Source organism: Maylandia zebra, linkage group LG11, assembly GCF_041146795.1.
Source record: "Maylandia zebra isolate NMK-2024a linkage group LG11, Mzebra_GT3a, whole genome shotgun sequence".
NCBI lineage: Eukaryota > Metazoa > Chordata > Actinopteri > Cichliformes > Cichlidae > Maylandia > Maylandia zebra.
The window spans coordinates 35,899,217-35,921,202 of NC_135177.1; the positions used below are offsets into that span (position 1 = coordinate 35,899,217).

Genomic DNA, 21,986 nt, shown 5'->3' on the forward strand with positions numbered 1-21,986 from the left:
TGTAATTATCAAGATTTTTATTAAGCATACTGTACATTCATGTACCAAACAGCATCACATGAAAGTCTTCTCCTGTGCTCAAGAGTACTGACAGGAAGGCCAGAGTCCGCTAAATAATGAGGATTCAGGCTCCGCATGAACAAAGCGACACGAGGGGGAAAAAGAAAGCAAACAAGACTAGAGTGACTAGATTTAGTCTAACTTAAATCTGGTGAAACACCTTTTTCAGTGAAGAACATTCTGTCAGCAAAGGTTGGACTAAAACAGAGCAATAAATAGGCACTAGGGAAGTAGCCACATCAGCGCTAGGCCATTAGTCAGAGAGCTGTTGAAAAAGTGGACAGGCTGTTCGGGGAGTGAAGCTGTGCTGACTAGTAGTCAAATCAAAGTCCCAAAGGAAAGCAGGTGGAGGAGGAATCGGCTTCAGTGTTTGTGATTATGAGTCTGGTGAGAAAGCTCTGTGTGCGTTGGGGAACTGCTGAGAGCTGAAATCCGGGTCTTCCCTCACTCGTTTCTTGATGTCTGTTTTAACCTGAAAAACAATTGACTTCCATCATCAGTCAAGAAGGTGAACGGGCAGTCGTGTGACTGTGAGCAGCTTCCCTAAAGGCTACAGTCATAGTGGAGTTTAAGGTGATGTTTTGTCACTCATCCAAGTGACTTCTTCAGCTACAGTCTGACTTGGATGAGTGATGAAAGGTCAGACTTTTACTTTGAATGCAAACAGTCTCTGTTTACAGTTCGTGTCACAGTGTCACTCCTATTTAACTAGCAGTTACTGAGTGTTTGGAGACGAATTGGCATCTTTCAAGCAAACTACAGGTGACTGCAGACTGTATACCTCTTTGCAACCAGTTTCATCTAATGAGTGCCAGCAACCATTCACCAACTAATTGAAGAATACACATCTTTCCCTAGTGCTGTGTGGTTCCCAGCACATCTCTAGGCCTGTCTGGCAGTAGCGGCTTTAACCACTCTAGTAGTTTTCTACTAAAGGAAGTAGCTCTCCAATTTACTGGTGTGTGCTAACTGCAGGAACTGACCCTGCAGGACAATTGTCTTTATTGCCGGTTACCAGGAAAGGAAAAAAAGCAGCTACTCTGGTGCCGGGAGGTCTGAAAAATATTTTCAGGGGTCTGATTGCTAAAAGTGGCATGCACAATTTTCCTCTTCACCAGAAGGCCTGTGATCAGTTACGTTTTTAAATTGCATAACAGCAACATAGAGGGTGCTCTCTGAGACAGTGTTTTGTGAGCTTGTAAAACGTTAGAAAGCCAATTAACTGGGTCACAACATGACATTGTAACTGTGTGATCAGATGCAGCCACTGTGTCAAACAAATTCAAGTCATCACTGCTGCATTTCTCCATAGTTTAGCATTGAGATGGACATTTTTAATCTTAGTGTCATTATGTTACAGGATTATTTAAACTGTGAGTTTCCTTTGTATCATCCTGGTGTGCTTTCACTCATCCTTCCTGTCCTTGCTCTTAAAAGCCCTCCTCATGATTTCCCAGCAGTTTTCCAGTTTGCCAGATCTATGAAAGCTGCGCTAAGTATGAACATGAACAATGTTCGATGTGCCTCTGCTTGATTTTTGCCAGTTTATGTAAGATGTGGTTACCTGTTCTGAATAAGCTTCCTTCACCTCCTGGGTCTCCAGGTCTTCCTGCAGCCGTTCAGCAGAGGTGATGGGCTTCACTCCGGCCGTCCTGGCTGCTTGACTCACTGCATCAGAGAGGGAGAGGAGGGCCGCACTGCCCTGTCCTGTCTGAAATCACACACACAAACATGCAGCATAAAGAAAAGGGAGAGAGGCCAAATTCTTACGTGATGACAAAAAGTTGCACCTGATTTTATTACCTTTCTGCGTTTTGCTGGCATGCCATGCAAATATGCATCAGACAATGGAGGCTGAGCCTTCATCTTCCTCTGAGTCATTATATCACACCTGATGATGGGAACCCATTCCTAAAACAAAGACAACGGAGAATATAAGGATTAAGCAGAAGTAGCTGAAAGGACAGAGTCATAGTTTAGGTCAGCTGTGTTACTGTGTTGCACTACAGCTAAGCAAAAAACTAGTGCCAGTACAGCAACAGCACACGGTAAATGTAAAGCAGGCACACAAAGAGTTAAACACTTTTTCCAAATGGAGGAAAAAGATGACAGTTAAAGCAGTAAAAAGCGGTGGGAGGGAGCTCTTACAGGAGGAACAGCAGCAGCCCAGCCATCCGACTCTCCAGCAGACTCCTCCCTCCCTCCCTCCGCTCCCGCCGCTGCCATGTCGCCACCTAATGGCACGGCTCCTCCTGAGGCTCCCAGGTCCCCAGGCAACACCCTCGTGTCCCGTGATGACACCCTCGTCTCCTGCGACACCGACATGGCCTCCTCTGCTGTGGTGGCTGCAGCTGGTGACAGGTTGTCCCCGATCTTTGGAGGTGGAGAACAAAACCATGAGGAAACTAAAAGGAAAACACAGGACCAGAACTGGCAAACTAAGGTCCTCTGAACTCTCGCACACCATTCTTACCGTTGCACTTTGTGCCTGTTCAGGCTCTTGGCCACCAGCTGCAGAAGACTGATCTCTCTGTGAAAGAATATCATTAATATTTATTAGCCATTTCAGACGTGCAGTTCAGAGAAATGTGATATGGAGCAGCCATCAGATAAGAGGGACTGCTCTCTCTGCATGTTGCACATGTGCTCTGCACTGCAGGAAACACACAAGGACAGTAAAACCAGATTCTGAGTCTTATTGCAGATGAATTATTGGCAAAGGCTTGAAAAGAGTTTTTGACTGACCTGCTTTGTCAGTATCTGCTTCATGTCACTTGGAAAGATTTTATTAATATCAGAAGAGTTTCTTAAAAATATTTTAAGTTATTTTAACTATTTAGCTGCACAGTTTTGTTTCATGTTGTACTTAGATGGTTATGTTTTTGATGTTCAAGGCCATTAATTATCTTAGTAAGCCTGCACTGTTTCTCATGGCCAGCAGGGGGAGAGCTTCCAGTGAAGTCTATGACCTCTGATGACTTCATGGTTCCATTCTCAACTTTTACTGAATACAACATGATGATCACTTTGTCCAAAGTCCAAATTAAAGTTAAAGACGAGGATAAAGCTGCTGTATTCCAGGATTGGGTGATGAGCTGCTACTGTGCAGGTGTGTGGTTTATGTATCAGATACACTCCTCGCTTGTCACACACACAGCAGCAAATGCTCTGCTTGAGGCTTCTACACAATGACCACAGTGTCTGTGTCCATCTTTCATATCGTGTTTGGTAATAGCTCAGTCAGGCTGTCTTCTTACATGAAATTTGTACAGATCTGCACACATATGTCGCAACGTGCAAAGATTTATCTGTAACTGCAGGATTTTGTTTGCTGTGAGTCACAAAAAATGATTTACAGTTACACAACTCTAAACACACACTACAAAAACAGCCTGAAGCTTGAGCGGCTGCATCATGCAGGTGAGGCATGGGGATTTGCTTTCCTTGAATTTCCATCACGTCCAATTTTATTCTGAGAATTAGAAATTTAACATGCATGTGTGTGTGTGTGTGTTTGTGTCTGCTGCGTTACCTGTGTGTGGACTATGTAGCTCTGGATCTGCTCCTGTGTGATAGGGATGTGCTCCAGAATCACCTGCAGTCTCATCGTCATCATGCTGGTCATCCAGTTAACCAGACTGGGGCTGATGTCACTTGACATCCTCCGCTGGAACAAAACAAAGTTTTTTATCTCACAGACACATTTTCTCCTGTATTTTGTGACTTTTTAGGTTACATCCTCTCTTTAAATTGTTAAAGTACACCACTTTTCTTAGTTTATATCTCTGACTATTTCTATTAACATCAAATGACAGAGCAGCTGAATTCTTCATTCTTTACTTCTAAGTTTATAACAGTGCACATGACACTTTCTCTGCATAAATTACTTTAAATAAAAAATTTGAGTAAATAAGTGCAGTACGGTACTTCTGAAGTGTGTTTAAATTCTGACTTTCATATCTACTGTTAAACAGTGGATCTCCATATTAAACTTGAACTGTTTCAAATAATGTGTAAACTGTATGTTTTACCTGTAATAGCTCAGAATTTACACTAGTTGATGCTAATTGATGATGCAGTGATAGAAAAATATAGATAAGAGTACAATGGAACTGTCTCCTGTCAGAAGCACTCAGTAGCGCCTCTGTGTGACTTCTCCTGTAAATGTGTGTAAATAAAATTGAATTTGTACAAAACACCAAATTTGACCTTCTTTGACCAAAATGTACTACTTTCATTTGTGATAAGTATTTTTTCTTGCTGAGTGGAAATTGTGTACATACAATTCGGTGGTTGATAACAGCAGTTAGAGCCCTCTGGTCTCCTCTCAGGCAGTGAAGGTTGAGAGCAAGACACTCGAACAACGCCTGGTTACACATCTGTAACAGCTGGGGCCCAAATGTTTCATCTGGAAAACACAATTTAAATTGAATAATAAAAAAAAGTGAATGTATTGCAGTTACAAGTATAACATTTCCCACAAATAAACTCTTTAAGCTGCTGTTCGACACAAAATGAGGAAACAATGAGCTAAAGTTGAGTTTACCATTGCAGCGCAGAATGTGTGTGGCGATGCGAGTCAGCTGCTGTCTGAAGAAAGTCATGTTGGTCTGGGTGATATCAACGCCCTCCAACACGTTGACTGAAGACTCTCTCTGTTGGGTTTCAAAGGAGAAGATCTCTTCAGAAGTATTTCAATCAAAAGCAGATGGCACTTTAACATAACTGGCTATTACTCTAATGCTGTGCAACGGACTCAAGGTCTGCTGCTGCTTACCCTGTTTGCAAGCAACTAACGTTTTACCTACAGTGTTATCACATCCCATCTTCCTATCATTGAGTGTGGCAAAATTCGTTTGAACACTCCAGACTACATGCCATGCCAGCCATGACTGACTAGACAGAACATAAACATGCAAATGGTATAAATCGTAATCTTTATCCGCGATAGCAGCTAGGCTAGCTATGATAGCAAGTTGTTTCATCTAGGTGCTTCAGTACTGATGAGTCTGAATACCAGTTCAATACTTGTTGCTACTATCAGCAATTCCAAACACTGTCTACCTTCATCTACTGCAAATTAAATAGTTTTATATACTTCACATCTGCTTTGCCTATCAGACAAAATAGCCCATTAATATTAGTCAAAGTCGAGCACAGCCTGAGCTCTGATGGATGTTACGCATGCGATGTTTTCCCTCGACAGTTTAAAAAAATAAATAAATAAAACAGGTGAAATGATTTTGGTGTCCGGTTCCAAATTTGTGTAAGGTCAAATTCATATTCTTATCGTTTTTTAAGGATTTCAAACTGACAGCATACATGACAATTTTTAAAACTTTTCTTTAATACAAATATCTGCAGGCTGCATGAGATGCAGATATATGCAAAGTCAATCTATGGAATTAAATTATGTGCTTGATCAAATCCTGTTGTCATGAGAAGAGAGTAAGTGCAGGACTTACAAAGCTTTCAGTGATATATTCCTCCAGTTCATTGACAAGACTGTCAGCAGCAGCCTGTGAAAGAAAAAGAAGACAACACGCAGAAGGAAAGAAAACATCAATTATTGATCACGTTCACAAAAACATAAAACAACCAACAAAAATGAGGGATATGTTATGAAGTAAAATAGCTGCGTCTACTTGTGAAGTACCTCTAAAATTGCCAACAACATTCTAAGAATAATACAGATTGTGGTGAGTGGTACTGACAGCAATGTTCTGATCGGTGGGCTCTCTGCCGTTGAGGTAGTTCTGGTTGAAGAACTGGGCCAGTTGTGGCTGGATGCGGCTGAGAGGCTGGTGCTGACCATGAAGCAACATCACCAGGTCGGACATGGTGAAAGTCTGACACACCAACATCAGCAGCTCCCCAAAGAACCCTGGACCCACGATACAAAAAAAAAAATAAATGTACACAATCAAGAGGGAGACAACATATATAAATGAGACTGTATCTGATATTATAAGTAAATACAGGTTATTACTTACCCGTTGGTTCCTCGGGACTGATGAAAATGTTGGTTGACTGCGACAGCCTCTGCATGAACTGGGCGATACTCTCCGTGTCGTTCTGACCTTGGCCCAGAGAACCCATCATGGTACTGAGGACACCGCGAACGATGCCCGTGAACAGCTCCGGGTCGAGGGCTTCAGCTGCTGCTGCTGCGCCAGGATTAGGTGTTGGGTTGGGCCTTGCCCCGGGTGCTGGAGTGGTACCAGGGGGAGGAGGGGGTGGTGAAAAGATGGGCTGGGAGGCCTAGAAATAAAGCGGAAACAATATGTTGGGGTTTAGTGACAGTTTAAATGCAGCTGATTCTTGTGAAAATGGAAAGAACTGCACATGACTCACTTGCTACCAGCCCTTCCCTTGGAAGATATTGTGATGAATAAGAACTCATTTAAAATTATGTGTGTTCCCCAAAACCTTTTTCCTCCTTATGTTTGACGGGAATCTCTTGACAGCCAATAGAGATCGAGGTGATAGAGTTGTGCTCTCTGAGTACTCTTTTGCTTGAATATATTCAGTTTCCAATCATCTAAATTTGGACATATTTCAACAAGGCAATCCCTCCATCTTTGTATTCATTTCTTGCACAACAGAGTGCAGATCAAATCCAAAGGTAATTTGCATGTGGAGTGCATTGTGTGCACACTTGTCAAAGACAGGAACACTTACCTGCTGCATGAATTCAGCCATTCCCTGGATGAAGGCTGGGACTCCAGACGTGGTGACAGTTATTGAAGGGTTCCCCGCCGCACCGCTTCCAGTGCCGCCAGCTACCCCCAGGAGAGAACCTAGAAGCTGGCCAAGGTCTGAAGGCATCTGCTGAGGCTGGGGCTCACTGTTGTTGGTCTCGTTTTGGTTCGGGGTGGCAGCAGTAGTGTTTGTAGCAGGAGGTGGTGTTGGACCCGAGGTGGAGAAGGAAAAGGAAGAGGAAGATGAAGAGGTGTGAGAAGAGGAGGAAAAGGAAGAAGAGGTGGGTGTGGATGTAGAGGAAGAAGAGGATGTGACCGTTTGACCAGCTGCAAAAAACAAACAAACAAAAAAATCAAAACAAACAACTAAAATACTGTTGAAGACTATGTTAACAGAAACATATGCCTGCATATTTTTACTAATGAACTTTACTAAAGTAGCTTTGCATGATTTACGGTTCAAAATAATGCTTATTTATCTTATCTAAGAGAAAGAACCCTTCAATCCATCCTGTGTGGAAAAAGCTGTTTTAACTCCTCCCCTTGAATGTCATCTTCTCTTTAAGCCAACTTTGGTTTGATTGGCTGCCCCTCATAAAAAGAAGATTTAAATAAAGGTCATTATAGTTAATTATTTTTTCCAAACAGTTTTAAAAAATATCTGAAGTAATATTGTGCACTTTTAACAGTAAAACAATAGAGAATCTGTCTTTAATTGTAGTCTGCCAATTTCAACAATGCAGTAATGATGTTGTCTGTTTATTAAGAATACAGCATCTACATGACTGAGACTCTGAAGCCTTTTAAAAGTGTTGCATGCACTGAAATATCTGCTCAAAATGTCTTTGATCCTGACCCTGACAAAAACACCCCAGATAGCATCGTACAGATCCAGGAGTACAAAGGAAAAGAAACGTTTAATATGTCTCCTTTACTGAGTAGATCATCTCACCCATTTGTCCAGGGAGCAACAGCTGTCCAACCAGTCCACTAATCATCTGGTTGAGAGCAGCGGGGTTGAAAGCCTGTGAGGAACATATTATTATTCATTGATAATGCTTAAATATCTCATGGAAATCATCACACTGCATTATCCCCACCTGTCCCGGCTGCTGGCCTGGCATGGCAGTCCTCATATTTATGGTGGTTCCCCGGGTACCAAAGGCAGGAGGGGGCATGTTGGGTGCAAACGGGGGTCGGGTGAAGACAACCCGTGCCTGGGGTTGGGGGCCAGTACTGGGTGGTGGCGGGGGAGCGGTAGGAGTGGTGCTGGGTGTATTAGGGCATGTGGTCGTGGCAGAGGAGCTGGCTGTGGAGCTGGGAGGGGTAGGCTGCGGTGGGGTTGGTTGGCCGGTGGCAGCTGCGGTGGCGGCGCTGGTTGCTACGGCAGCAGCATATTGGCTGATTTGTTGCATGAGATTCCTCATAAAATCAGGAGGGAGGGCACCTAAGAGTGAAACAAACGCCAGGGAATTAGCATCACATGATTTAATTTAGTGTATTTAGAGGATTTTCAGCAGTTAGCAAACGAAGGCTTTCGTTCTCAAAACAATATTCAGTATCCCACTTGAACTGCGGCATGACGGAAAAAAATTAAGCGGACAGAAAGCTTTTCTACATCATGTGGGCAACCCCAGCTCTTGGTACTTTTTCACTTTAGGTTTTAAAAGTACTTTGGCCCAAACAGCTCTGTAGCGAACATAAACCTAAACAGTTTAAAGTCTCTGCTGTCTCAGCCAGCTAGTTAACTTAACACTCAAGGTAGGAGACCAGCGAGTCTATATCTTTCCAGCGACAGTTTTCTGGCACAAAAATTTACGGATTAATTTCATGATCACAGATTTTGTTTATTTTCCTAAACCAATGAGAAGTGATGTTCAGCCATGTAAAAAACTAAAACACGGGGCACATAAGATTTAAATATATCCAACAAAATTCATGAGCTATGACTTTGCTTTTAGAGCAGGATAAGTTTAGTTAGATGAAATATAATAAAATTTTATTACCGTATTTTCACGACCATAAGGCGCACTTAAAAGTCTTAGATTTTCTTTAAAAAGTGCGGCGCGCCCTATAGCGCGGTGCGCCGTATGTGTTGTAAGGAGGACGTAGTAGAGAACACCATGAGAACGTTAAAGGGTGAAGTGTGGGCGTTGATCGTATATACCGGGACAATCGCACATACCTGTATAAAAGAACAGGACATCGTTGTTTTAACAACCCTGAAAATGGCAAAGAGACACGCTTACGAAGCACAGTTTAAACTGAAGGCCATCAGCTACGCGGAGGAACATGGAAATCGAGCAGCGGCGAGAGAATTTAAGATTAACGAATCGATGGTTCGCAAATGGAGGAAGCTGGAAAACAAGCTCCGGCAGGTCAAGAAAACGCAGCTGAGTTTCCACGGACATAAGGCGAGGTGGCCCGAGTTGGAGGAAAGACTCGAGCGGTGGATCATCGAGCAAAGCGCGAGCGGGAGAAGCGTTTCGACGGTCACCATTCGGCTAAAAGCAGTTTCACTAGCTGAAGAGATGAACATTGAACATTTCCAAGGAGGTCCGTCTTGATGCTTTCGTTTTATGAAACGGTGCCATTTTTCCATCCGGACCAGGACTACGGTAGCGCAGCAACTTCCAGCGGATTATAAGGAAAAGCTGGCCATCTTCCGCTCCTACTGCAGCAAACACATCGGCGACAAAAACATCCAACCCAGCCACATCACAAACATGGACCAGGTCCCGCTCACTTTTGACATCCCGGTGAGTCACACTGTGGAGAAGCAGGGGACCAGCACGGTAGCGATACGCACAACGGGGTATGAAAAGTCTTCTTTTACTGTTGTGCTTGGCTGCCATGCTAATGGACAGAAACTGCCGCCTATGGTGATTTTTAAGCGAAAGACTTTGCCTAAAGAGAAGTTTCCAGCAGAAATCATCATTAAGGCAAATGAAAAGGGCTGGATGGATGAGGAAATGATGAAAGACTGAGGCTGAGGGAGGTGTATGTAAGGAGACCAGGTGGTTTTTTCCACGCAGTTTCACTAAGAGTGGAAGGCAGCGCCGGGCGAGTTACGCCACAATTTGCCAATGGATTGTAGATGCTTGGGCTAACATGTCTGCTGGCACTGTTGTTCGAGCTTTCGCAAAAGCCGGCATCGTTTCCGAGGAGCCGCACGGCACGGAAAGTGACTCTGACAGTGAAGACAGTGAACCTGGCATGTTTGATGGAGATTTAGCGCAGCTGTTCAATTCAGACACAGAGGATGAGGACTTCGATGGGTTTGATTGATGATAAAAATGTGAGTACCAAACTTTGTTTTGCTCCTGCTTTATTTTTAAATACGCACACTTGTATGCTTGTGTGTTGTTGATGATGACGATTACCGGCAATAGAAATGTGAGTAAGGTACCGAACTCAGGTTTGCTCCCGCTTTATTTTTAAATACGCATACGGTACTTGTATGCGCCCTATGGTCCAGTGCGCCTTATGTGTGTGTTAAATATAGTAAGGGCACACATAACTGAGACTGCGCCTTTTAGCACAGTGCGCCTTATGGTCGTGAAAATACGGTAACACTAATAGGTGTTTTTTGTGGAATGGTTGAAGAATTTACATGACTGAAACATGCCAGTAAACTATATATGTCCAGCCCTTGGTGTGACTTGAGTGAAACCGAGTTTGACACCTGTTTTACATGAAGACACTGGAATGCTGTACGCAGTATTTTTTAAACATGCTATACCTGGCTGTCCAGTCATTTGCTGTCCAGCTGTTGCCGTGTTTGCACCTGGGCCTGCACACAAACAAGAACACTCTCAGTTAAAGCTGGTCAGACTCTTCATGAATGTAACATTTGCATTATCAGAGCCATTGTGTAACAGACACTGGAAAGACCATCTTGCTTGTAAATCCCGAGTTAAAAGTCCCATTCTGCAGGTCTCTGCTTGAGCCAGCAGTGCAGATGTGGAACTTTAACTCCAGTGCAGTGACAGACACACACAGCTTGAATGGCGCATTCAATCAGTGGCGGGTAGGGGACAACACACCGTCCGTGTTCATCTGCATCATGACCACCGGGACTGCCTGGTGGCTGATCCTGATGACCCGGTGGCCAGCCTGTCCCTGTCCAGCCTGCTGATTGGACGGGGAAGTCTGTGTGGGGGAGGTCTGTCCCTGACCTGCCTGTTCCGCCTGGCTGGTCGGCTGAGTGGGCGTGGCTTGTCCCTCAGTGCTGTTAGCCGCAACAGTCACTGTGGCACCCAGGTTCATCTGTTGGTGAAGACGTAAGCAGTCAGTCTGGTTTCCTAAGAGATTTTCACTTTAGTGACTAAAGTTGCTTCCATTCACTTACTTGCACTGGGATGTGGTGGTGCATAGCTCCAGGAAGGGAGACCGGGTTGGTGTAATGAGAAAATGGCCGGACTACATGCAGGTGACGGGGGACGGGACTCATTAGGTTCAATCGCAGGTCGCTGAGAGCTACTAGTGTGTTACCAAGGAGACGCAGACACTCCCACGTCAGGGCGAGTGTTCGCTGGTCCTCCTCTCTCTCCTGTAGCAGGAAAGAAACCAATCTTGTTGAAATCTTACCTCATCTCAAATATAAGGACACTGTATAGAGATCACATTTACTTTATTTTTAATTACCTGCTTCTACTTATTTTATTGTTTGGGTTTTGAAATCTTTACATTCTACCTACCAGAGCATTACTTTACTAACCAATTAGAGCTTATTGAATACTTTACATGTTATTCTGTCATGTCTCATCTTCTTAGTGTACTTTATCCAACATTTCTTTATTAATTTTATTTTAGTCTTATTCGTATTATTTCTATGATGATGTGTCAATATAATTATTTTATTTTCTCCAGAGTTTCTAATCATTTTCTTTTTTTAATTTGTTGTTTGTCTAATTGCAATTTATTAGCATAACTCTGACGCACTTGTCAGAGGAAGAGAGGGACGATTTTGGAGCTTTAAAGGACACCACATTTGAGTATGAAGTCAGCAGAGTGAGTTATGGGTTTTTGACTGTTTAAAGTAACTTGCAGGTTTCACTTACTTTAGTCAATGTTACTACTAATCATCTATCATATATATGAAGTCTTAGTATCAGCAGTGTTTCCCATACATACACTGTACTTAAATGGGATACCCGGATATATTGACAAACACCCAAAAACATTTTACAATTTACATTTTTCATCATAGGGATGCACTGATTTGATATTTGGATCAGCTATCAGTCTGATCCTGACTCAAAAAGCTAGATCAAATATTAGTGATGCAGTATTTTCAATTCTGTTTTCACTTTGTTGTTTTTGTTACAGTTTTTCATTTAATTGTAAACCGGTTAACATCAGTGATAGCTGCAATGATCCATTTCCCCAGTGTCTAACATTAAGGACACCCGCTTGGTCAACCAATGCATCCCTGGTTATTCGTCTAAACAAGGATTTATAAGTATCAAAGCATCTGTTATACAAAGAACTGATTAACAATGTATAGTAAAGATTTCCAGTAAATTGTTTTTTGTTTGAATCCTACTGTATTGTTGTTATATTCTGCCGTGGTGGCTGTCTCGAGGATGGTGTGAGCTCTCTGGATGAATGGTTGCAGTCTCTCCTCAACCCTCCGCAGCTCAGACAGCATCTCTGCCAGTTCAGCCGGGCTGGGATGACTGAAAGAGGAAAGAAAGGCAGACTAATTAGAATTACACATCATGACAGAGACATACAGAGAAATAAATGCACAGTTTGACCTTTGTAGAAATCTGAGTTAGCAAGCTAGATTTTGTCTCACTTGGGTCCAGGTTGCGGTGTTGGTCCCTCAGATTGAGCTGAAGAGGAGGGTGGAGGTGGGGGAGTTGTTGGAGGTGGGGAGGTGTCCATGGGCTGAGCAGAGGGAGAAGGAGTAGAGGTGGTGGAGGAAGATGATGGAGGAGGGGGAGCAGCGGCAGCAGCAGCATCGGTTGTCTCTGTTTGAGAGGACGAGTCAGTTGGTCGACCCTGAAAACCGACACAAGAAAGCAACAGAACTGTTACTGAGAAAGGCAGAGTTTCTCTACTGAGGTATTTGGGGGGGATAAGTGCTCACCTCCATTCGTTGGATGACATCATTGATGTCCCTCAGCAGGTTCTCAGCTAAGACCAGCCTCAGCCTTGGCTCACTCTGCACTGGCTGGTCCATATCAATGTGCACATTCACAGACCCATTGCTCTGTAACAAAGAAGGAAAGGTGACAATAAACAAAACAATTCAGTGTCGTGTGTAGCTGTGTACTATTATGGCATCATTAGGATGAAGTTAAAACAATGTTACAGTTACAATGCTTTAGACTAAAAGCCTTATTTAACCATACGTGGTTTTACTTTATACGCTTTAAGCACTACATCTACAAACCCAATTCCAGCAAGTTGAGACACTGTGTGAAATGTAAACAAAAACAGAATGCAATACATTTCTTAAGCCCATACTTTATCCATAACAGAACATAGAAAACACATCAAATATTCAAACTGAGACACAATTTCATGGAAAATATTCACTAATTTAGCAGCAGCAATGTGTTGTTAAAATAATGAAAAAAAAAAAAGTTGAGTGGGGACAAAAAAGGCTGGAAAAGTAAATGGTACTAAAAAGAGACAGCTGGAGGAACATTTTGCAACTAATTAGTTTAACTGATTAGAGAACAGCATCACAGGGCTGCATCAGTGCCTGTGGCATCATGATGCTGAAAAGTATATACAGGTGTTAGACACATTTGCCTCCAGCCAGATGACATTTTGTTCAGGGAAAGCCTGTTTCAGCAAGATGATTCTAAACTGCATGCTGCATGTATTACAACAACAAGGTTTAATAGCAGGAAGTTCCAGGTGCTGAACTGGTCTGTCTGCAGTTCAGGCCTTTCAGCAAATAAAACCATTAGAAAACCATTAAAAAAATATGACATGAGCCGGCATGGTTGCAGCAGCTAGTCTCCTCATTCCCAGATGTTTATGGACTCTTGTTAAAAGAAGAGGGAATCCTCCACAGCAGTAACATAGTCCTAGATTTCAAGGCCATGTTTTCTAAGCTTTCTCTGAGACATGTTGTTGCTAAATTTAAAACGAGTAAACATTTTCTCAGTTTAACATTCTGATATGTAATGAAATTGCAAATTATTTAATTCTGCTTTTATTTACATTTTTACATAGTTACCAAAATTTTTTGGATTAGGACTGTACTTTTATATTTCTGACTAATTGTCAATCAACTATTAATTGAACATCCATGATTTGGGGGTGCAGGAGGAAGGCGGTGTACCACACAGGGAGAACATGCAAACTCTCACCCCAGTGCTGGTTGTGACTCTGGCATTCCTGGCATTCTCTCCCATGCTGGACACCATTTGCTGGACTGACATCTATATGAAGAGATTCAGGGATAGAATGACCAAAATGAAAACATTATTAAGAGAAACCAACAGAGGGAATATTGCATATAGACGTTAAATTCAAAGCAGAGGATCTCTCTGCTACATGTCATAATAATCAGTAGTAATCAGTAATGGAATAATAACATCAGTTCTCTGAGTTGCTTTTCATCACCCTTTGGTTATATCTGAACCTTTGCATGTGACATTGGACCATAAGTATAACTTGAGAAGATAAAGCAGACCAACCTGTATTTGCTGGGGATCCATGATGTTGACAGGGAGGTTGAATGTGCCAAGCATTACGTAGCTGTTAGCGTTGCGATCGTGTGGAGGCACTTGCGATGTTCCCTGGGAGGAAGAAGATGGCCCACTCTCAGCTGAAGAGCCTCCTGACCCTGAGCCGGGCTGTGAGGGTGGAGGGGGCGCTCGCTCCACCAGGTGGATCACTTTCCCACCCACATCTGGTAGAGAGAGTCATATACAGTTACACATCTCCAATCATACTTCAAGGAAAAAAAAAAAAAAAAAAAAAAAAAAAAAAAAATCGCATTTCTAACACGGAGACTCTACTTGAATGCACTACCCAGGTATTCTGCTAGCTGCTCGACTGTCTACTAGATAGATATGATGCTTGTCTGAGTCGGGGGGTAGCAGTCTAACCAGGAGCCCAGTCCTCTCCCTCTCCATGTCTTCTGGGGGGGAACATGTGGCATCAGGGCATTTTCAAGCCAAAAAAAAAAAAAAAGAAAATCTCTCCAGTGCATTCTGGGTTTGTTTTGGAGGCCTTTTCCTGCTATGACAGGCCAAAAACATTTGACCTAAGAGGCGCTCAGGACGCAGCCTGGTCAGATGCCTGAACTGGCTCCTTTCAATGCAGAGGGGTAGCAGTGCTACTCTGATCCCCTCCTGAGTGATGAAGCTCTTCAACACATTTCTAAGAAATCCTTTAGAGCAAGCCCATTTCAGCCATTTGTTTCAGTTACTACTCACAGCTTGTGGCCATAAGTGGGGATAGGACTGTAGCTTAACAGCTAAACTGACAGCTTCACTTTGAGCTCTCTTCAGCATAAAAGACCAGTACTGACCAACATATAATTTATTATATACGACTGGATTCTATGGAGAACATTGTAACTGATTATCAAAATGACACTCATTTTCTGCCAAATACATCTTGCAGTTAATTACACATAGCTGTTACATTCTTTTTCAGCAATGGCCCACATCATCAACACAAATCTTTTTAAAAAGCAGCAGCAACTCTTGAAACACCATAGTAAATTCAAATTTATCTGTAACCAAGTGTAACCAAAATGTTAAGAATTCATTCTCTGTGTAATACCAAATACCCAAAAAACAAAATTTCCTACTTTCCAAGAGGAAGTACAAAGACCAACAAGTGACAATCTAGTTCTGCATTTCATTCTTTATTTGCTTACTATAGTCTGTCAGAGTCCTTTCGTCCTGCAGCACTCTGCCCTGGTAGATCAGCCTCTGTTTATCCACTGGTATACCCACTGATGGGGCAATGTGCTCCTTGAACTCTTTCACCGTCAGCTACAACAAAGATTGAACAGACATGAGTAACGCCACAGGAAAGATGAACTAAGACTGAGAATTTCCTCCTGAGTTTGCAATGCGTGTACTTACCTGAGCGCCAACAGTGTAGGTTCTGCTCTGGGAGTCTAATGTTTTCACCGTCACCTCTATGTCAGCAGTTTGTTCTTCCATTGTGTTCCTGTAACAGGAAGATGTATTTTCCAGTGTTTATAGCTCAGCTGAAACTGGATTCTTAAGGTAAATATGATGACTGTTATGTGAGAGTTTAAACACTTTGATGATTTGAAATCCTCTCATATTTCTTTCTTAACATAAACATCTACTTTTAAACATCTCTGTGAGATGTCAAATGGAAGATTTGGGACTAATTAGGACAATTTACAGTATAAAACAAAGACTCTCACTTAAATTATCACAAACATATCTTTTGTCATTTGATTCTTGCTGACTCAAAGGGTCTGTAAAAACCTGATGTGCCAGCCAGTAATTACCAACTGGTACTGCTCCTACAGCTATGGCCAATTATAATGTTTATTCTCAATTAATGTGTTAATGTTTACTCACAGGGTCTATAAAATGTAAAAAGAATATATCAAAATAGCTACAAAATATTGTGGTTGTTGTAACTCATAGGTAAAAAATATATATATTCAGAAATGTAGAACATAAGGAAGCAAAACACTGTATCGACCTATAGCAAAACTAAAAAAAAACAAAACCACCATAAAATGTTAACTACAATACTTTTCTTTTCAAAAATATGTGCATCCTCTTGTAATAATAACTAACAATATTTAACTATTTTATTTATTAACAGTAATTTTTCCTCTACTACTGTTTTCTCAGTTATTTTCCTCTTTATTGGTGGACCACTCATGATGTTGTGGCACTAATGTGGCAAAATACCGTTTCCTCACTTATCATTTTAAATGTTAAAGTTCATGATAGTAAATTTATTAAAAGACTGAACAAGCTGACAAAAATGGCCATAGCCATCTCTCTCTAACACAATTAGATTTGCAAACTTGCATCTGAACAAACTACAAGAACAGTGTCCTTTGGACAGACAAGACAATTGTGGAGATACTTGGCCATAATACACATGGCAGTGGATTAAACCAAACACAGCATATCAGCACAAACGTCTTATACCAACTGTCAAGCATGTGGTGGAGGGGTGATGTTTTGGGCTTGTTTTGCAGTCTAGGATGTGGGCACCTGCAGTCAGTGAGTGGATCATAAATTTCTCTGTATGTCAAAGTATTCTAGAGACAAATACGAGGGCATCTTTTCAATAACTAACTCTTGTCTACAACAGAACAGCTGAAAAAGAAAAGAATCAAGGTGTTTTAATGAGCAAACCAAAACAAAATCTAAAGTTCATACTGCAATCTGATGTAATTGACAGGAGAGCTTTGTATAAATGAATGCCTGTCTATCTCAATGAACTGAAGCACAAACCATATGTAAAGAAGAGTGAGACTGATAATATCATACAGATAAAGATTACTTCAAGCTGATGCTGGTAAAGGTGTTTCAATAAGCTACTGAATCATGTGTGTACTTAGTTTTTCAAAGTAGGGCAGTGCGATATGACCAAAATCTGATATCCCGATATAAGAATTCTATCGTTGATAACGATATAAATCACAAAAATGTAACATTTTCTGTAAATTCTGTGAATCTCGGAAAGACTAACGTTTGAGTCTAAGGTTTATTTATTTTTAGCTTTTTTACTTCTCATTCGTAAATAATCTGCTCTTTCACGTGATTCGGTTTATTTTGAAAAGTCTCAACAGGATCTTGAGCTTTATTGTGAAAGGTTTATGTGGAACATAAACAAGCGGACACGCATAAAAACAGGCGCTTGTCCGTCTATAGTGTGGTTATATTAAATATAAGAGAAAGAGAGAATTGTAAGAAATTAATATAGCCATACAGTGACCATCAAAACGATGAAAAAAATATTGCCGTAAACAGTTTATTTTGCGACACCACGAAACAAACGTTAGTGTAAAATGACACGATAGACGTTTTTATATCGTCATCCGATATATATCGTTATATCAAACAGCCCTATTTCAAAGGACACATTTACACATAACACACATGCTTTGTGATCAAGGTCATGGTAATAGTAGACAATGTAACACGTAGGAGAAGATATGTGAGAAACTGATAATGTCTTACAGAAAACCATTACTTCAATGTAATGATGCTAAGGGTGATTTTACAGGCTACTGGATTATTGGGACTCCATAGTTTTTCAGACACTACTTCTGCATTTTGAGTTAATTGTTGTTAAACTTTAACACAGTGTCATATGTCATGTAAGTATGTTATAATTTTCATGCGTATTAACAAACTAGTTATTATCACCGGATTTGCAAAGCCTTGAAAATAAGCAGAAGATGCATTATGCTTATACCATGGTTGTAAGGATAAGGTGTGTCTTGTTTTCCCCTCTCATTTCGTTTGAAATGTTTACCTAAATAATATTTTTTCGCCACCATCTTACTTGTCTTGACAACTACACAGAATATGAATTTATAAAGAAAGTAGTGCCACCCGCAGGTGCAGAAAACTTCAGTTGCATGTTCCTTAAAACCAACAACAAAAACATGCAACGATTTTTTGTACAAACCACCGATGTAAAACCGAAGGAAACAGCTGAGTCCGATCAGCTAAACACTTGCTCCTGTTGTTTTGGACTTTGCGTGCTCGGTAACATCGTAATGTTGAGTAGTTAGCCGAGGAACCGAGGCTGCTTCATGCTGGGCCAGACACCGACCTGCATTGTCTTTATTTAAGCCTTTTATTAATTTAACTGTTAGAACTGTGGTATTTGACTCTACTTCTATTTAACAGAAATTACATGTAACAGTAGCTTACTTAGCCGCCAAAGGTTTGCTAGCATGAATTAGCTTTGCTTAACTTGGAAACCTGGCAGACGTCACGAACGAAGCTAACTTTGAGCTAACTAGCTAATGCTACTAAAACGGAACGTTAAAATTAGCATAGCAATCCGAGACAGTGTGAAATTTAGTTTTAATTAAGTCTGTGTCGTTAAACAGTTACCTTAAAAGTTACTATCCTCTCGACGTATCCAGTGTATGCAGCTGTTTTCTTATCATCAGCTAGCATGCAAACGACTTCCCTGTAGCTTCTCTGGTACTTGCCAGAAACTGCCAGGCTACGCGGATATGACGTCTAGGCGGCACCGGAACCACTGCGCGTGCAGAGGGTGAAAGGAAAGAAAAATGGCGAATCTCGTGGAGGCGACTACCCAACAGCAGTTTGAAGATTTCTTAGCCAAAGCTGGAAAATGCCTGACCGTGGTGCATTTCCAAGCGGCGTGGGCTCCTCAGTGTGGCCAAATGAACGAGGTGATGGCCGAACTAGCCAAAGAACATGCGCACACTACGTTCGTGAAGCTGGAGGCGGAAGCGGTCCCGGAGGTGTCGGAGAAGTATGAAATTTCCTCCGTCCCCACTTTCCTTTTTTTCAAGGGGGGAGAGAAAGTGGACAGTCTGGACGGGGCCCACGCTCCGGAACTGACTAAGAAAGTGCAGCGCCTCGCGGTGAGCGAGGGTCCCGGTGGAGCCGCTGAGGGCAGCGGCGCAGATCTGAACCAGCGGCTGAAGAAGCTGCTTAACGCCGCCCCCTGCATGCTCTTCATAAAGGGGTCACCCCAGGAGCCCCGCTGCGGATTCAGCCGACAGATAGTGGCGCTGCTGAAAGAGCACAAAATCCAGTTCAGCAGCTTCGACATCCTGTCCGATGAGGAGGTCCGACAGGGGCTGAAGACCTACTCCAACTGGCCCACCTACCCCCAGCTGTATGCGAACGGGGAGCTGGTGGGAGGACTGGACATAGTGAAGGAACTGGCTGAGTCCGGAGAGCTGGAGAACACCTGCCCGAAGGCTGTCACCTTAGAGCACCGACTGAAGACCATCATCAATCAGAGTCCAGTCATGCTGTTCATGAAGGGCAAGAAAGAGGCTGCCAGATGTGGCTTCAGCAGGCAGTTACTGGAGCTCTTGAACGGTACTGGGGTGGATTATGACACCTTTGATATCCTGCAGGATGAAGAAGTGCGGCAGGGGCTCAAGACTTACTCTAACTGGCCAACCTACCCTCAGCTCTACGTGAAAGGAGAGCTTATCGGTGGTTTGGACATTGTCAAGGAGCTGAAGGAGAGTGGAGAGCTGGTATCAGTCCTGAAAGGAGAGTAGTAGATGGATCTGCATTGGCCATCTGAGGGAGGGAACAAGAAGCTGCTGCACATATCCAGATTAGCTCCAGTAACCCTGCAGAAGGGTCAAAATTTTCTCTAGTAACTAATTGTATTGTAGCAGGGGGATAGATTCACTATAATTACAGACAGAAATGAAACTGCTGTCAACAGTAAGAATTTACATCTGTTTTCCTTTCTGGTAATGGTCATTACTGGAAAGTTGGGCTACTAGAAATTCACTTAAGTAAATACTTCTTGCTGTCTGATTCTTGGAAAACTAATGACGTTAGTTCACAATATCTGCATTTTTTGGGATTATAGCTTTCCTTCCAGTGTTGACAGCCTCACGCTTCAGTACGCTATATAAACTTTTATTTTCCTACCCAGGCCAGCTGCTCACTGTTCACACCGTCCTGTCTGCACATTCTCCTCCAAGCTGTTTTTAAGCTCTGTGCAAGGATCACTCTGTTAACAAGCTATGCGTGTTTGTCAGTAAGATTACGATTAAAAATTAAAACAATTTAAAGTGTTTTTTCTCTTATTGTTTAATCTGTAAGCATTCAATCTATTCACCCTGTAAGCATTAGGAAACTGAGGAGACAACTGTTGTAGATTATTTATTTACTCAGTAGAGGAGACGATACAATAAGAGACGAGCCGCCCTGTAACAATGAAGCAGCTACATTGAAGCGCAAAATTTGACAGCGAGGTAATAGAACTAACAAAGTCTGGTTAAATATGTGTGATTCTCCTGAGGGGTAGAAGAAAATTACCACTTACACAAATCCTTTGTTTACAACACAGTTTCAGGGATGGATCTAGGTTTCTACATGGTTTTTCATTGACGTGAAACAACACCATCATGCACGCTGGCTTTAAGCTGGCCTCTGACACTAATCCCTTATGGACCTTCTTTTATTCAGGAGGATTTCTTTTTGTTTGGGTAAAGGACATTTTCCCACTTCTTAGTACAGCTTAACTGTGCAACATTTCTTGTATAAGCCTCAGACTCACAAGCTTAGAGACCAAAATTCAGTTTCATTTTAATGGAAAGAGCCCAAATAATTAATCAAAAGTCCAGAAAAAACACACTATATAATAGTTTTATTGAGTGAAATATGTATTTAATCCCCAAGAAAAACATCACTCAGTATGTGGGGTATTTTATAAGTACATGAACTTTGACCTATTGTCAATGTGGAGAAGCCTTCCCTGTATTTACTGCTCAGCTTCAGTGAACATCTCACCTTTTTTCCCCCAGTTTATTTTTTTTCACCATTGCACAATATTATTCTTTTATTTCGATGTCAAAACTTTTTTGAAGCATGTCTAAATATACTGGTTATAAAATGAAACTTTAAAAATGCATCAAATCTCAATTTAGAAAACAAATCAGGTTGGTTATCTACACAGCAGGAACGACAGTCTATCACCGAGGTTCATGTGTGTTATTTTGAAATTGAGTTAGAGCTGTGTTACACACCTGCTTCCACAAGGTGGAGTTGTTACACCTAATTAACTTTCTCCAGATAATTCACACTTGAAAACAAATACATAAAAATCAGTTTTTCTACATCGTAAGTCTCATAATATTAGCTTTACCTGGCAGCGTCAGATAGATAATGTCCCAGAGGTGTTCTGTTGACTTAGGTCAGGTGAGTGTGGGGCCCAGTCAATGGTATCAGTTCTTTCATCCACCAGGAGCTGCCTACATACTCTTGCAACAAGTGGTTGGGCATTGTTGTGCTCCAGGAAGAACCCAGAGCCCACTGCATTAGTGTACTTATTAACTTACAACTCTGTAGGATCCTTGTATTGCCTCCTGCTACCAGTAGTGACAGTGACCCTAGCCAAAAGCTAGACTAGTGTAAAAACAGTCAGAAAAGATGCAGAGGGAGAAATGTCCTCCACCCTTAAAACCAATCCTGTTTTGGGGCTTTCTCATTGTTTTCCCTCTAGTGCACCTGCATTTAATTTCATTAACACCAAAGCGGCTGAACCCGATTAAAA

At 41.9% G+C, this 21,986-nt stretch overlaps 3 protein-coding genes across 5 annotated transcripts in view; 2 read left to right on the forward strand and 1 right to left on the reverse strand.

Annotated features, from left to right (window-relative positions):
* Positions 1 to 21,986, reverse strand: part of bag6 (BCL2 associated athanogene 6) — a 25,022-nt gene continuing 3,036 nt past the window's right edge. Inside the window, exons 1-25 of one of the 3 annotated variants that reach the window (XM_012915515.4) lie at positions 18,818 to 18,965; positions 15,830 to 15,917; positions 15,619 to 15,736; positions 14,426 to 14,640; positions 14,096 to 14,167; positions 12,859 to 12,981; positions 12,565 to 12,770; positions 12,310 to 12,442; positions 11,113 to 11,313; positions 10,940 to 11,030; positions 10,504 to 10,554; positions 7,862 to 8,208; positions 7,714 to 7,786; positions 6,742 to 7,088; positions 6,054 to 6,321; positions 5,775 to 5,944; positions 5,526 to 5,579; positions 4,607 to 4,715; positions 4,344 to 4,468; positions 3,593 to 3,727; positions 2,534 to 2,590; positions 2,209 to 2,433; positions 1,864 to 1,971; positions 1,625 to 1,771; positions 1 to 532 (exon numbers count right to left, since the gene is read on the reverse strand). In XM_012915515.4, coding sequence (XP_012770969.2) covers positions 437 to 532; positions 1,625 to 1,771; positions 1,864 to 1,971; positions 2,209 to 2,433; positions 2,534 to 2,590; positions 3,593 to 3,727; positions 4,344 to 4,468; positions 4,607 to 4,715; positions 5,526 to 5,579; positions 5,775 to 5,944; positions 6,054 to 6,321; positions 6,742 to 7,088; positions 7,714 to 7,786; positions 7,862 to 8,208; positions 10,504 to 10,554; positions 10,940 to 11,030; positions 11,113 to 11,313; positions 12,310 to 12,442; positions 12,565 to 12,770; positions 12,859 to 12,981; positions 14,096 to 14,167; positions 14,426 to 14,640; positions 15,619 to 15,736; positions 15,830 to 15,910 — 3,552 coding nt within the window. In that variant the 5' untranslated portion in view covers positions 15,911 to 15,917; positions 18,818 to 18,965 and the 3' untranslated portion in view covers positions 1 to 436. Of the gene's footprint in view, positions 533 to 1,624; positions 1,772 to 1,863; positions 1,972 to 2,208; positions 2,434 to 2,533; positions 2,591 to 3,592; positions 3,728 to 4,343; positions 4,469 to 4,606; positions 4,716 to 5,525; positions 5,580 to 5,774; positions 5,945 to 6,053; positions 6,322 to 6,741; positions 7,089 to 7,713; positions 7,787 to 7,861; positions 8,209 to 10,503; positions 10,555 to 10,807; positions 11,031 to 11,112; positions 11,314 to 12,309; positions 12,443 to 12,564; positions 12,771 to 12,858; positions 12,982 to 14,095; positions 14,168 to 14,425; positions 14,641 to 15,618; positions 15,737 to 15,829; positions 15,918 to 18,817; positions 18,966 to 21,986 lie in introns of those variants that run through there. The other 2 variants (XM_012915513.4, XM_024804150.2) reach the window with 2 other exon arrangements.
* The window catches only part of LOC101468787 (apolipoprotein M), a 17,620-nt gene continuing 13,684 nt past the window's right edge, over positions 18,051 to 21,986 (forward strand). The window contains exon 1 of the mRNA XM_076890277.1: positions 18,051 to 18,069. The gene's annotated coding sequence lies outside the window, so the exon portion shown is untranslated. The remainder of the gene's footprint in view (positions 18,070 to 21,986) is intronic.
* LOC101469069 (glutaredoxin 3) lies at positions 19,000 to 20,502 on the forward strand. Its single transcript, XM_004573558.3, has one exon. It carries the CDS (start codon positions 19,000 to 19,002, stop codon positions 19,972 to 19,974), a length of 975 nt encoding a protein of 324 aa, XP_004573615.3. The 3' UTR covers positions 19,975 to 20,502.